At 36.4% G+C, this 16,714-nt stretch overlaps 1 protein-coding gene across 7 annotated transcripts in view; it reads left to right on the top strand.

Annotated features, from left to right (window-relative positions):
• The window catches only part of Dlc1 (DLC1 Rho GTPase activating protein), a 359,328-nt gene that overhangs the window by 184,464 nt on the left and 158,150 nt on the right, over positions 1-16,714 (top strand). For 2 of the 7 annotated variants that reach the window (XM_074054727.1, XM_074054728.1), the window contains one exon: positions 1,142-6,534. The exons of the other annotated variants lie outside the window; for them this stretch is intronic. In XM_074054727.1, coding sequence (XP_073910828.1) covers positions 1,142-1,182 — 41 coding nt within the window. In that variant the 3' untranslated portion in view covers positions 1,183-6,534. Of the gene's footprint in view, positions 1-1,141; positions 6,535-16,714 lie in introns of those variants that run through there. 7 annotated transcript variants of the gene reach the window in all.

Below are 16,714 nucleotides of genomic sequence, written 5' to 3'. Positions count from 1 at the left end.
CTGCCACATTGCTGAAGCTGTTTTAGTGTCTAGGAGTTTTGGGTTAGAGTTTTTTGGGTCTTTGAGGTATAGGATCATGTCATCTGCAAATAGGGATACTTTGATAGTTTCTTTACCTATTTGTATTCCTTTTATTTCGTCTTCTTGCCTTATTGCTCTGGCTAGGAATTCCAGGACTATGTTCAATAGGAGAGGGGAACATGGGCATCTTTTATTTCACAATATTTTTAAATCATTTCTACACTGATGGAGCACAAATTAAAAAGTTGATAGATTTTGTGGAGGCACACATCTCTAATCCCAGCATTCCCGAGGCAGGAAGATTGCAAGTCTGATGCCAGTTTGGGCTGTATAGCAAAAACCGTGGTCTAAAAGCAAATGATCTAAAATGTTGATAGATTCAATCATACAGATTTTCTTGAGATCTGTGAAGAGTAGAACCCACCAAGTGAACTAAATGACCCATCTTGGCCCCAGGCACGTGGATGTCCCAACTCAGACACTTAATAACTCAGCTTAGACTGATTTGAGTACTAGTGTGGCTTCTCATGTATATTAAAATATTAAAATCATTGAAATTAACTCCAAAAAGGATTTAGACTTAGATTTCTGGACAATCTGCTATGTGTAAGAGGAGACATAATTTTTTGATAATATAAGAAAGAAATTATTTCGTTAAAAGTGAGTGTATTTGCCTGTCAAGACAAATCCTTATGTCTGAATATTTTATGAATAACAGTAACAGATTTGACAGTTAAAAAGAATATGATTTGTTTCAGAAGTTGTAAAGGACTGTAATAGTGTAAACAAATTATTCTTGTATTTCTAAACTTTACCATACTCTATATAAAACATTAAAAATTTTGTGTTTTGTATATAAATGTAAATCTTTTTATTCCCAACTCTATAAATCTCTATTTTTAAGTTCTCACTGAATAGCAGAATGGCCATGAAAGCAGAAAACTGGCTCAATTACACCCTGAAAACTTGCAGGGTGTAATTGAGCTCTTAAATAGGATTAAGGTTCATACCCACCCCAAAGTCTGTCATTTATCTTCTTTTGTCTGTCTTGGTAAATGAATGTAACCTATTGTTCCTTATTAAGAAAGTCTATTTTTAATCTGTGTGACGTCCCATCCAGGCCAACTGGAACCAGCTCTACCCAACTTTGTAAAGCTCTAAACAAAATCATTTCAGGTTGACTCCATTCATCATTCTTGCACTGCAATTGTTTGATTGTCCCTGTGTGACAACCATCTTCCATTGTGACTCACATTACGGTGTTAATGAAGCCCAATGGCAAGAGTTCTGGCACTTGTCTCCCACCTCGTTGAGGACAAAACACTCCAAAGGAAACACTGTTGAAGACAGCCTCCCATGTGTTCATTCCACAAATACTTGCTGAACAGAACATGTTCGAGACTGCATATCGGGTTCTTTCAAGGAAGCATGATGATAAAGCGCTGGGTCTTTGCCTTAAAAACCCAAACTCCAGTTGGAGAATAACTCCCTCAGGTCAGCATCTTTCTTCTCTTCTCAACTACGAATTTAACTCACCTCACCCCAAACTTTCTAAAAACAAAAAAATGCAATTAAAATACTGTTTTCAGAAACTCTGTATCGGAATGAACATTCTTAAGATCTAAAATAGAGTCCAACCAATCTCTTTTTAAAATAATTAGCCCTAATCATACAATTGTCTAATATATAATTGTACCCAATATATAATATTTTCATATAACCTACATTAGCAACCAGAGTCTGTAATTCAAGCACTCAGGAGACTAAGGTAGGAGGATCATGAGTTCGAGGCAAGCCTGGGCTACATAGTGAGACCCTGTCTCAAAAAAAAAAAAAACAGCCAATACCATTGGCTTGTCCTCTAACACATCTGCTTCCTATCTGTGTGGCTTTGAGCATGTTATGCAACTTCCTCATTTCTGTCATTTATAGAGTATAAATAAAGAATTTGCCATGCTGTTGTCATAAGGCGACAAAACTTGGCACAAAGCTGGCCCTAAAAAGTGGTAGCTATTTCTTATTACAATTAGTTGTGCTCATAACCACTGTGAGTACAGACGCTAGCTGTTTCACTGCTGTCTGTGTATGCCCCAAAATCCATAAACACTTTCTCAGGGCAACAAATAAGAGCTAAGCAGATGTCCATGTGAAAGAGAAATCACTTACTTCCAAAGTCTTCTCAGTTAACTCAGACAAGTATTATCCCAGCATAGGCAGAGTTGGTCACATTTTAACCTTCGTTAGAAATTCTTTTCTCCTTGGGGCTGAAATTCTCTCTTGTGAGCAGATAATCTTCAATTTCACAAAAGATTAGTCCTTGAGAAATGTATACGCCACCTCCCATTTTCCCATGACTCCAGTGGCACCCTATATCCTCTGTCCGTGGAGTAACTGAATCCTGTTTAGATTATCCAGCCACCCCACCACCACCACTCCTGCACACAGTCCTGTCAACATTGTCTCCTCTCACCAGCTGTCCATTCTTCCTGCCATCGCTTTCACTTAGGGCTCCATTTTCCACTGGACTTTCACAACACTGTGCAGAACCAGTTTCTCTGCTTTATCCTATCATTGTACAGACATCTACTCTCTACACAATCACCAGTTATTTTGGAAAAAAATATAACCTGATCATGTTAACTGCTGCTCCATTTTCTCTGTCTCCTATTGTCTGTAGGATAAGATCAAACTCTCCTGCTTGGCTTACCTGACCATTTGTAATCTGGATACAATATAATTTATTGTACTGGGTATTCTTTTTGACTCTCAGATCCACCTCTTTCTGACCAGTGTGGATTAAATCAATGGGCTTCCCTCCTTTCTTTATCCTTAGTCAGACAATGAGGAATCTTAGCAGGAGGCTGAAGGTGCAAGCGTTGGGCCACTGAAGCAGGGTAGTTCACTACCCCAGCTGCCCAAGATTATAAGTGTCCACATTCTGACAACCGCTCTCTTTTCTTGCCCTGTGAATACCTTATATATTTTAAAAATAGAGTCCTGTTACTAAAAACTCTTGATCTACACAGTGTACCCTCTGTTTCTGTTATGATGCTCACTGACCCACCCAGAAATATTTTCTCTTCTTCCTATCCCTTTGCTGGTTGATTGGTTGGTTGATTGATCCAACTGCATAAAGCCTCTTCAAACTCTGTCTTTCTACTTCCGCCTACATCTGGAGCATGAATCTATCTTACAAAAAATATAAAGATGATAGGTAGAAATAGAGACAAAGGTAGAGGAAAAGATAGCTAACTAATAATAATAACAATAATAATAAGGACTGTGTTTTTCTTCATCCTAAATTAAAGTAGTTACATTAAATTCCATGGGGGGGAAAACCTACTCTGATGATTTAGAATGTATTTTCTATTCTAATACAAGCATAAACTTAGAATATTGCACTGTATTTCAGTCACTAAAGTGTGTGACTCTCTGAAGGTATTCGAAAAATTGTAATATGAAGTAATATGAAATCTCTCATCCTAAAACTAAATCATAGAATACCTTGCAAATTTTGTCAGGTTACATAGCAGGCCATAGACCATTCTCATGAGCTAAAAATGGCATTTTCTCTTTCACTGTTTTGAAAACTCTGTGTGTTTTATTAGATGAATTATTTCACAGGCAGTGTTAGTCATTGATTATTCTGTGCTTCTAAACCCTCTGTTTTCTGTTACAGTTCTGTTATCTTCCATAGATGTCCTTTCTCCAAGCAATGAGTTTTTCTTAAACAGGAATATGGTTTTGTGGGTCCTACAACTAAAGCACCATGTAGATGTTCTGTAAATATGTTTTAACCAAAAACTGATAATCACAAAGAGGCTTTGGTTTCAATATTAATGATTTAGAGTTAATTGGTTCTAAAACTTTTTATTTAACTTTCTCTTCCCCTCTCTCCATTACTCATACTATATGCCACAACTGCCAAAAATCTCAGCCAGGTAATTAATTAATGGTGCTATTTGGGGATCTATCCCATACAAATGTGTAAAAGATACCATTGAAAAAAATGACTGAGAATCTGACTTTGGTTGCATTCCTTGGACATTTTTCTTAGAATGTTTGTTCTCCTGCCTTGAGGTTGTTTGGTTGGCCATAAAATGTTAAAAATCAAGATAATGAATAATTATAGCCTGAAACACTTGTGAAAGATACCTTTCAGAAGCGAAGAACAGAGTCAGAGTCTCTCCAAATTTTGTGTTGTGACAAGCAAGGAGAAAATGGAACTCAAACACTTCTTTGTGACAAATATGCGAGAGGAAAAATCAGGGTTTTCATAATTTCATTCCATGCTTCTTGTAAACATACTAAGTAACAAAGCCCAGACTTGGTGCCTTTTGGTATTAATTTTCTTGGCTGTCTTTGATCATTGAAAAGGGAAATGCCTAAAAAAATTAAATGGAAAGACACTTCCCTTTTTCCCAGTCTGATCATCATTGCTCAGTTTCAGAGTTATCCATATGATATATTTCACTCTTAGCTGTATTCCAATACATACAGATTTGATTGAAAAGAAATAGGACCTCCCTATTTCACAAGTCACTGAATTCCCTATGTCATATCTCCAACTTAGTATGGATCACATCAGTTTTATTGATGTCTCACCTACTCAACTATGAAAATCTTGAAACACATAATTTTGTTTCATTCAACTGAAAAAATGCCTGGTATTATTGGATGAATGTTTGATAAACAAATGAATACAGTTAAAATAAATTTTAAATCAGCAGATGTTTCACTGTGTTTGTGTGATACTCTCAAAGCCAAATGTTAAATCTTCTAATTGTATACTAAGTGAGACCCTTCCTATAACTGCAAAGACACCCAGCTGTTTTATAGAGTTCGGCGGATCTGAAAATTGTCTTTATCTGACCAGACCAGGCTTTGGCCAACATTCCACCTTCTTTATTCCTTTCACTCTCAGAAAATGACTTTCACTGTTTTTATACTAATGGCTAATGGCTTATAAATACTTGCTTGCTTCATTTTTAAGAGAACATTATGGTTTCAACTTGCCTGGTTTTTTTTTTGTTTTGTTTTTATGAGGTAGGAATTTAGGTTATGCCCACATATAACCTCTCAGTTTCTCTGAAACCTAATGTAAACTAATCCATGAAAAGTTGGCTGTGGTTGACTTGGCTGTCAAGAGGAACATGTTAGCTTTCAGATATCAGAAATTCATGAAAAATATAAGCAAGCTATTCTTAAATGCCAAAGATCATAAACTCAGAATATTTTAAAATAGAGATAGTTTTTCTAAATGTTCCTTAGGTTTTTTTTATTTTTTGTTTATTGCAAATTAGTGAAAGAAAGTTACTATATTGTCAAAACCAATAAAGTATATTTCCTTTTTCTCTCAATTATATTTCAAGCAACACTGGAACACAATAGTTTTCCTTAAAAAGATTCAAATGTTATATCCACCCTTGAAATAGTCTTCTCAGGTCTCCACAGCTGAGGTAGTACTTCACTAGAATTTTTCTTAAGGTATTTAGTGTTTCCTGTGATTTATTTCCACTAATGAATTATCTTCCATATCATGCCATGAGCTCCTTCAAGTCAAAACCTCCTGTGATGGATAATCTTGATTGTCAACTTGACTAGACTAAGAGACACCTAGGAGATTAGTAAAGCACACCTCTGGATGTGTCTGTGAAGGCATTCCCAGAGACAATTAGAGCATGAGGGCTCTGATCTCACCATGATTTAATCCATCGATGGATTTAAAATTTGAATAGACTATAGTGAGACCTCCTTATTCAAGGATTTCTTACACGTGGTTTTGACCAAGTATGGTCAAAATAATACTAATCAATAAATTTTAAAAATCAAAGGAAATTTCAGAGACAAAAATTTTAAATTCCCACCCATGCATTATACAGCTCAGTGGATGCAAGAAGCTTGGACAGCCCCACATTATCATCAGTTGTGTTTAAATCATTGTGTGATCTGCTGAGTGTTTCCCTGCCCTTAATTTTGTGAAAATATGCCTCCCAAAAAGCAAATGATTCCCCAAAAGAAAAATAAACGTTATGGAAAACTTCCCAAGAGAAAAAGAACACATAATGTGCTTAATTAAAGTGGTAAGTTAAGAATTTTAAATTTCATTGAAAAGCAGCATGTCTTCAGTGGAAGTGGAGTGGTACTATGGGAAAATGAACTGAGCATCCATGACAGAGCACTGACCTTTATGCATCCTGAGCATCCGTGCTGTTTTCCTCAAAAATGCTCTCCTTGGATTCATATACCCGCAGATACCAAGGGATACCTGTATTGGAGATGGTAGAAGTGTGGAAAGTGGGGCCTGGATGGAGGAAGTAGGTCACTGGGGGTATGCCCTGGTCCTTTCCTGTCTCCCCCTCTCAGCTTCCAGACTACCATAAAGTGAGAAGCCTCTGCACACACTTGCACCACCAAGATAGTCTCTCTCACCTCAGGCCCAAAACAATGCAGCAAGTCAAGTCAATGATGGACTGAAAGTCTCTGAATTTATGACTCAAAATTATTCCTTCCTGTCTTATGAACATATATATATATATATATATATATATATATATATATGTATTACAATTTTTTGGTGGTGCTGGGATTTGAACTCCGGGGCTCATGCTTGCTAGGCAGATGCTCTGCCACATGAGTCACTCTGTCAGTCCAAGTCCTTCCTCTTTTAAATTGTTTCTCTTGAATATTTGTCATAGTGATAAGAAATCTGACTAACACAGCTCCAGCTTCACCTTGGCCACTCACTCGTTATGCTATTTTGCAGAGTAGATACTCAAGAAACTGTTGCCGAGCAATCTTATTTGGCAATGAGCAACTCATGCAGGCACTCAGTTCATCTCTAACCTGTCTACTACCAGGACTTCTCAAAGTATTTGATGATCTTGATATTTCTTCTTCCAAAAAGTCTTGTGAACATTTTGATGCTCCCAATTTTCCTCAGAAGGAGCAGCTTTCAGAGGTATAAGGAGGTGTCCTATACAGCCAGTATAGACCAGTAAGAGTTTTACATCTCGTTGTTTTAATTGTCATTGATCTTTTATTTGTAGAAAAATCAATTGGTCACTTTCATCTTCTCGGAAGAAAGACAATTTATGAAAAGGCCTATTTTTGCCCATTTTATTTAGCAAGGAACAAAAGAGCTTTCATGAAGTTTGATATCATATCTGATCATTTCTTAGATTCCTTCAACGTTTACCTTTGTAGAATTTTCAGTGCTTGGTGCTTGGGTTGCAGTTGAGTTACCTTTATTAGTGATGCTGGTATATACACGAATATGTATCCACAAGATAATTGTACATTGATTCTAGCTTCTCCAGAAAGATAATTGTACATTGATTCTAGCTTCTCCAGAAAGGTATATTTACTTTGGAAATTACATGTAACACAGTATGACTTTGACCTGTTCGAAAATAAAATGACCTACCGTTCTACCGGCATGAATATACTTTTCTTCTCTTACTGACCCTCCATTGGTGAGAAGCACTTTGATTTGATTTTCTGTTGGCAAGAGTTTAAGATCACTATCTCTTCTGGGTGGATCCATGGCCATTTGTAGAAGTAAGACATAACTTTGCGATATGGTTTATCTGAGTAAAAAACCCTAGATAATCATTAACAACCATAACCAATTAACCAATACCCAAGAAAAGGCTGGTGCCCACATTGCTGTTGCATGTAGGCTGCGTGGACAATTAATCTGGCTATTTCAGAAAGGAAGCGGATTTTGGATTAAGGAAGCTATTTTGTCCTGATATTGCAATCAGGTAGAAAAGATCTCATAGAACTGCTGCAGCTCTCCTTAAGCAAAGTGGTCATCAGAGTCCTCACTCACCACCCTAATGGGGTATTGCTTTTGTTTTTTAAAAATCTCCCAACCATGGACTTCTCCAGAGAACACATACCAGTAACTCCCAACTCCTCTTGTCATAAATGTTAAAGCCATTCTTTCCTATGGATTAGAAAACAGATACATGGAGGCTAACAATGCAATTCATCACACACTTTTTTAACCTCCCTGCATCTTTAAGTCTATGGTTTTTCTGGGTGTGTTTATTGAGCATTTTCCCCATTATGCTGTGATTTCTTAAAGGATAGACATTTTGCCTGCATCCCTGGAATGCCTGTCTTCTAACAAGTATTTGAGTTAATGTGCGTCAGACGAATGGTTGAATGGGTAAAAATCGTAAGCATTTATTCCCTGCCTGCACTTTTTTGAGCCCTTCATACACATAAACTCAATCTTCAAAGAATCTGGGCTCCTAAGATATGCAAAGTTACCTGTGTCCAAGGCAGGATTCAAGCAAGCAATGTGGCTAAGTGTGCATGCTCTTAACACTATGCCATATGTCATGGGTAAATTCCAAGACTCCTTAGACTGACCAATCAACTTTCCACAGTCTGGCCTTACCTTCCTTTCAGCGTTATCTCCCAACCTCCTCCCACATGTATCCTCCCCTGTAGCCATGGTGACAACATCACTTTTCTCCTGCATTTGCTTCTCCTGAATTTGCTTCTGCATGACTTATCATTCTTTCTGTAACCCTCCTAGAAATTCTCTCTCCCATCCCCCAAAGACTCATTCATGACACATTTTCAATGAGACATCTTCTATAATAACCCCTGCTCATATTAATCTCATACTTTCTGAAATGACACAACTATAGCATTTAGAGCCTGAACTGCTCATTCACAATCTTAATCCTAAGTGGGATGTCATTGTCTTTTGAGTGTATTGTTTGTCTCATCTTTGCTTCCCAACAGCTTTTCAAAGTATCTTAAAACATTACTGAGCACAGTTCTGTGAACCTAAAAGGAACATATTTGACTTAAAAGTAGGCTTTTAATTTTTGTTGTTGTTTGTTTTTTGGTGGCACTGGGGTTTGAATTCAGGATCTTGTACTTGTTAGGAAGGTGTTCAACTACTTGAGCCACACTCCAGCCCTTCTTGCTTTAATTGTTTTTCAATTAGTCTTGCATTTTTTCCTGGGCCATCTTGGACCATGATTCTTCTATTTTCACTTCCTGCCATAGCTAGAATGACAAGCATGCACCACCACAACCAGCTTCTTATTGGTTGAGATGGGTCTCTTGCTAACTTTTTGCCCGTGCTGACCTGGAACCATGGTCCTCCTGATCTCTACATCCAGAATAGCTACGATTGCAGTCATAAGCCTCCACGCCCAGCCTTTATAGCAACTTTACTTTTATAACATTGAGTTCAAACTATGTGATAATCTGGTTAAGATCAATGATGGCCATTGGTTTGCCAAGAGGGGAAAAGAATAGGCAGAGCACAAGAGATTTTTAGGACAGTGAAACTACTGCATATGACACCATAATGGTACAGTCAGAATGTAGTCTTTTCAGATTGGTTCTTTCAGTTAGTATTATGCATTTAAAGTATCTCATGTCTTCTCATGGCATGGCAGGGAATTTCTTTTCAGTGCTGAGTAATATCCCATTGGATGGGTATACAGTAGTATACCCATGGACAATGCAATCTAAGACTCCAATAAATGCCTGAAATCACAGGTAGTACCGAATCCCAGGTACACTATGTTCTTTTCTACATATTGTCTGCAAAGTGACTAACAGTGGATAGTATATACCTGGACAAAGGAATGATTCACACATCAAGCAGGATAGAGTAAAATAGCAAGACATTTCATCATTTTACTCAGAAAAGTATACAATTTAAAATTTGTGAATTATTTATTTCTGGAATTTTCCATTCACTATTTTCAAGTCACATATAACTAAAACCATGGAAAGCAAAATCCTGGGTAAGGAAGTGGGCAACTATTGTTCCGTGGAGTTAAAGGGAATTATTTAATACAGCTTTAATCTAAAAATGTTTTCCAAAAAATTCAGCTACAACAAAATGTGTACACATTTCACTACATTTTTTTTTACTTTTCTTAATACTTTGACCCTTCTTTAAGTAAAACTTAGTTTTTTCTTGACCCATTAACTTTGCTAAATTTGTCTCCTGTCTAATGTCTTCAAGTTTTCAAAAGAAAATTACTAGTACTGAGTATATTTCCAAAAGCTGTAATTTATTAGGCTCCTACTCTTTAGTGCTGAGAAGAGAGGTAAGCATTTCTTCTACATTATTCTTAAAAATACTCAAAAAACTGTCTTGCTCCAAAGGTGACATTTTTTCTACCTCTCCATGCTTCCCCACCCATTTGTCCTACCTGCAAGTATAATAATAAAAGTATGACCAAATTAGTAAAGCTGTAATACTTCATATGACTCACAATATTCCTGCCTTATGCCTTTGCTCTTGAAGTTTCCTTTCTCAAAATAGTCTTCTGGTATCTTTTTCTCCAAATCAACTCTTCCTTCAAGGGTTAGCTTGCGTTCTACTTTCACATAGAGACTCTACAACCGTTCTAGGCCACAATGAACTCCCTCTGACTCAGTGCTCTCATAGTTATGAGACTCATAGGTCTTTTTCTCCTTGACCAAATGCATTATCTCTCTTTTAAGATCACTTACATTTGTTGTGGTCATGCCATTTAGTTTTCAATTTGCATTGTAATTTGCTTAGGTCAAGTACTACTGCCCTCAATAATTTGGTGTTTTCAATAGACTGTGTTCATATACCCTCATTCCATTTAAACATCAATTAGTAAGATATTAAATAATAACAGCTAACACTATAAGTCCAAAAGAGGGATGAATATAAGCAAATAAACAATATAAATATGAATAAGTATATTTACCTATGGAGAATATCAATAAATAAAAAATGTGACAGTGAATACATTTTTTTAAATAGTGTCATCAAGAGAAAAGATCTGAACTTGGTTAGAATTACTCATATCCTATAACTTAGCATTTTTTAATTTAAAGACTTTACAGATGTATATGAATTATAGAGGATATTTTTGTGGTCATTTTTAAAGAAATGATTATTTCTAAGGCCTCTATAGTGGCTACTTCCAGCTGCCACCAGAGCATCAGTGATGAAGACAAGAGCTTCCCTTCTTGTGCAAAGCAAAACTCATCCAGATTGTTTCAAAGAAGAACCTAAGGCTTTTCTTATTTTGCAACTTCAGTAAAGCAGAAAGCTGGCTTAGTATAGTAACAACACTTTCATTATTTTGTAATATTTTTGAGTACCAAATTTTAAGGCCCTTAAAGAAAGAGCTGTCTTGGTCTGATTTGTGACCCTGACTCTGAGATGGGACCCATTGCTCTGCAGCTAATCAGCAGCCATTCTCCCAGATGGTTTCTGACAACAGAGAATAAAAGGGCAGTGACCCTCTCATCCTCACATGCAGGGAGCACCTTGGTCTTTCTGTGATGTAGATGCGAGGACAGAGGGCTAAAGACCTTCAAAACGTTTTTCCCAATGGAGATGTTGGGACACCCATACAAACACCCTCAGGCTTTCCAATAGCATTCCCATGTAGACTGGAGGACAGCTTTCAAAAAAATAACTTAGATCACAGATATGGAGACATTTTCCTAAGGGAAACAACATATAAAATTTCAGCAAAGAAGATCTAGCTTGATTGCCGACAGAAGTTAGTAAGAAGCTCTACTTGCATTTTTTTTTTTTTCCTGGTAGAACCTGAGTGAGCCAAGCTAATGGCACTGGTCCATAGAAAGAATTCCACATCTGGAAAACCTTTTCTCCATCTGTGGTAGGCTTTCAGCCTCTTGCTCTTTCTCTACTATTTCCCATGACTTCAGCTTACCTCCCTTTTGTTTTCTTTAGTGAAATTATTTAACCCTTATGGTTTCAGGTTTTGTTTTGTTTTTAAGAAGAAAGAGTACAAGGAACTACCCCATAATATTTCTGTGATGCCCTCATATTTAACTTATTTATATTTCTCTCAATGTCTACATAAAGGATATAGATGGTAATAAGTACAACTACCTGATTAGGTCTATGAAATTATATCTTAGAAATACTTTAAGGTCAACACAATGCTTTGGCTTGTATTTTAATTGATTTAATACTAGCTTTTATTTTCCAGTTCAAGAGTTTTACTTTGTTTGCTGAAAATAATGGTAAATACCATGGAGTGCATATAATAAAGTTATGTATTAGTATCATAGTACAAATTGTTATCATACATAATATAATTGAGAAAAATGTTCACTATCCAATCTTTGACTCACCGAATGCCCTCCTAAGCCTTAAATAAGTTACATGCCATTGACATTTGGGTTTCCTTTTCCTCTGCCTCTTTATGTTTTCTCTTGGGAGTCTCACCCAACTGAAGATCCATCTGCATAGTTTCCAGGCCTGGCCACTAAGCTAGGCTGCATACCTGTTTTCAGCTGCCACCTTAAAGTCCATAGCAAGAATACCTGCTTTCTCCATGTCTTATTCTCTCTCCCTCAGTGTCTTTGTTACAACCATTACCTTTTCCCAAAATTTCCTTTTACACCACCTCTAAATTTCCGTAAGTACCTTTGAACCCTTTTAGGATCTCCAGTTCTTTTCCCTGAACTCTGAAATACTATATCTTGATTTTTCAGAAGATACTTATCCCTTTGTCATTATTAGGACTTAATCTCTCTATTATGTAATAAAATCCACGGATGATTTATCTTTGAATATTTTATACATAAAGGACACTAATAATTATTTGGTTGGGAAAAAATGGCATCTGTCATTAAGAATAAAGGAATACCCCTTAATGCAGTGTTTGTTAAAATATGCCTCATAATTTTATAGAATATTTATGTAAAATTCAGATTCCTGGAAGCCTCTAGACCTGCTGAGTTAGAGTTTCTTAGGCCCAGAAATCATTACCAAGAGAATTCTTATCAGCACTAAAGTTATGGGATCACTGGTTAATGTCCATTTCCCACTTACCCTTCCCCCACTGGCACATAACATCAATGTGTACTTCAAAGATTGTACTACCTAACAAAATTATCATGATGCTGGTTGGCTACTGAAAGCTCATATTTTATAATATATAAACAAAAATATATGTTTTGTCTTATATTGCACTGAACTTATAAAATTATTTAAGATACTACCCACAGAAAGTTTATAGTCAAGGTGAAAGAAAAAAATACATAAATATGAAAAGTTTATTGAACAGGCAAAATAATTAAAGATACTCTACATATCCTAGAGGTGTACATATTTGCCTAAATTCAACCTACTCATTTTCCAGTCTCTCAAAAGACAACAATCTTTTAAAGTAATGATAATAATTCCATATATGTAATCCCATATAATTCCATATAGGGAAGGAAAAAGAGGACAGAAACCATGCAATAAAAAATGAATGTCACACTGTCTCATCATTCACACACAATAAGTAGGTGTTTTCAGGACCAGGTTCTTGCTTTGTATGTGAATTTCTCTATAGAATTATACTCCCTCTCCTCTTCCAGAGCTAAACTTTATTTATATCTTGGAACAGCCCAGGTCTATTGCACTGAGCATCATTGCAATAGAAATTCTAGTTTCTATGAAATAAAGCATATTTGGAGGTGAATGAGTAGCAAACACCCTGTGGAGTGGTGACTTCAGACAGCAAGATGACAGAAGGACTAAAGGCCTTAGAAAGTCTCGGGAGTGAAGATATTCAGAGAAGGCAAATGTTACAAACAACTACCTAATGTGCTATTTTATATATTATAATCCTAGAAACAGCCCAAGTTATACAGCAAAAACACTGCTCAAAAGCAGAGCTACAGAGCATAATACTACATAGCATCATAATTGTATGGTTTACATACAATTAAGCTGCTTGTAATGCTACAATCTTCAGTTTCCCCTAAGTGGACCCTAAGATCCCTACTGCATGTTAATCCAAGAGCCAAGTGTCAGTTCTCTCTCTCTCCCACTTCCTCTCCCCTCCAGCAGAAAGTCCAGGGTTGGCGATAAAACAGTTGGGAACAAGTGATGCTGGTATGTGCTTTCTTTCCTGCCTCACCCATTTAGTTGTCTCAGGATTTCCTTTTTCTTGACCTTGAGAGCATGTCCTTTGAGTGTACCGACAGCCTGCTGAGCGAGATAAGTGGTAACAGCTAGGCAATAAGATTCTCAAGATACTCTGAGCCTTTAGCTAAGGGAGAGGTCACTGGGCAGGAGTCCTTCAGAGAGAATAGGGAGGATCAGAAAACCTTGAAAGCTGGAAAGGAAGATCTGAGGCATTTCTAGGTGAGGAAAATGTTGTTGGCAAAGGAATGAACACAGCATGGTGATGCAACCCTACAGCCAGGCCAGCTGAAGCCCAGAGTTTGTGTTTGGAAGAAGAGGAGATGGGAAAAAATTGGATTGGTCCAAGCTCCAACAGGCCTTGGAGAGTGATTATAATTTTTATTAAGAAAGTTAAATCTTATTAAATTAATCAGTGTTATTACTCCCAAAATTAGTTATCTCTAGTCTTAACTCTTTATTCAGTAATAAAAGAAAAAAAAGGGGGGGAAACAGTTCTTTTTAAATGATATGCTATGGTCCCAGAAACCATTTGAAGATACTTACAATCACAATTGATAAATGACCTTTAAGAGGTATGTATTGCAGGAAATTTCATGACAAGGTTAGAGAAATGTCAAAAAAATTTTTTTTGAGTTGTGCTTTTGCTTTTGGGGATATGCTTTTAAACATTGAGCTCACTTGATGCAGTGCCTCATGCCTGTCATCTGGGCTGTTAAGGAGGCTCAGGATGAATTGCACCCTGATAGGGTGGATTGCAATTCAAGGCCAGCTCAGAAAAAAGTTAGTTGTTGGCTTTCTGGTGGTGCACACCAGTCATCCCAGCTATGTAAGAGAGTAAATAGGAGGACTGCAGTTCAGATAGGCCCAGGCATAAAGGTGAGACCCTATTCAAAAGACACTTAAAGCAGATGGGGGTGTGGCTCAAGTAGTAGAGCATCTGTTTAGCAAGTTGCAAAACCCTAAGCTCAAACCCCAGTCCAGCCAAGAAACATTGAATTCTACTTTATTATAACCTAACCATTGTTTATGATAACAAATGACATTATTAAGATAAAGATGACATGAGTTTAGAGAACTAAAGAAAACAGCTGCTTCTAAAACTGTCTAAGTTTCCAACTGATTTCAGATCAAATAATCCCCTAAGAAATGCTAACCATTTCCTAAAAAAAATACCTCCATAAAGAGGAGGTCTATTTTAAATAACCATATTTTACATGTAAAGGGCAAAATTTCCCATTTCCTGCTACCATCTATCCTTTGTTTTCCCTTGAATAATTTGCCTGGCAATGTTCTTGCATCATTTATAATCTAGCCTTGATGAATGAACCACTTCTTGAACATGAAATTTCTGAGGAAAAATACTTCCATCTCATTTAGAGGATATTTTTTGTTTTTTCAATCTCCAGTTGAAATATTAGAGATTGCCAGTGTTGCTTTTCCATGTAAATAACAAAGAATGAGAAATGTGCAGACAACATTTGTTTAATTCAGAATGTTAGTCAGCTTTCCATTACTATAACAAAATACCTGTGGTAATCAACTTATAAAGAGGAAGGATTTATTTTGGCTCAGAGTTTTAGCGGTTCCAAAAAAAAATTTTAGAGGTTCCAAAAACTTTAATGAAAATTGATTGCTAGAAAAATACAATTGGAAAAAAGCATTAAAAGTAGAAGTTGAAGTTATCATTAGATTCAACAAACATGAAAGCTGCTATCAAATTAATCCAAGAAGTTTGTAAATGTTCCTCTCAATTCCTGTGCTCTAGAGAAGAGCAGTCCAGACTATTGTCTGACCCTGCTAGCCTTTGACCACATATTGAAGAGTTTCAGAGACTAAGAATCCCAAGCCAACAAGAAACTTGAGTTAGAACTTTCCAAGTCCCAGGTCAAGAGTTTAGAAAATGGTATAGGCATCAGATTTCTTTGACGGCTGCCATGTTTCTTACATCTATTAATGAGGGGATTCTTCCTCCCCCAAAAAGGAACTTGTCCAAGAGGAATACTTGTTAAAAGTCTCCATGCTGTTCACCACCTTCTGTTTTCGTGATGGCTCACCCTTCACCTTAGGTGCTCTTCCTGGTGAAGTGTGCAGGCTGTCATTTCCCATACAGTTCCAGGTCATGGGAACAATCATGATGCTCCATCTCCCATAATTCTACCATGTTTTCATCTCTTTTTCCTAAGTCTTCTTTTCTTTCTTCTCCTGACTTGTCTTTCTTTTTGTATGCCAAACAGAAGAGTTTTTTTTTTTCTTGTTAAAATAGTTGGGAAGAGGTTTTTGGATTGCTTTATTTTATTAGGAATTGACAGAAAGTTGTATGTTTTTTTACTGCTAATGTTAGTAAAATCCCTGTTCACTTAAATAAGTATTTTAAGTTTCCACTAGATACCATAAAAAGGAATATACAGCCATACAAGTAATATATTCTAATGTATTATATAATAATAATCTATCTTTATAAAATTGAATTTTTAATTTTATACTGTATGGACTTATACTAATAATCATTCAACATGAAGTGAGTCTTTCATGATACTACTGAAAGAATTTTATTATTGGTAATATCTGAAGGGACTTATGACAATGTAATTTGATCCAGCTATCACATCACTTTAGAGTATGTACATACTCTGAGACAGAAATTATTACACGAGTAGCACTTTCCTCCTTGATGACAGAAGGAACATCTTCTCACTTCTCTTTAAAGATGTATATTTTATTTTTAGAGAAACATGGTTCTGGTGATTTGGTTTTGTTGGAGAATTT

The sequence above is a fragment of the Castor canadensis genome, chromosome 14 (genome assembly GCF_047511655.1).
Source record: "Castor canadensis chromosome 14, mCasCan1.hap1v2, whole genome shotgun sequence".
NCBI classification, from domain to species: Eukaryota; Metazoa; Chordata; class Mammalia; order Rodentia; family Castoridae; genus Castor; species Castor canadensis.
The sequence above is the reverse complement of the archived record's forward strand: the minus strand, read 5'-3'. Positions and strand labels throughout refer to the sequence as shown.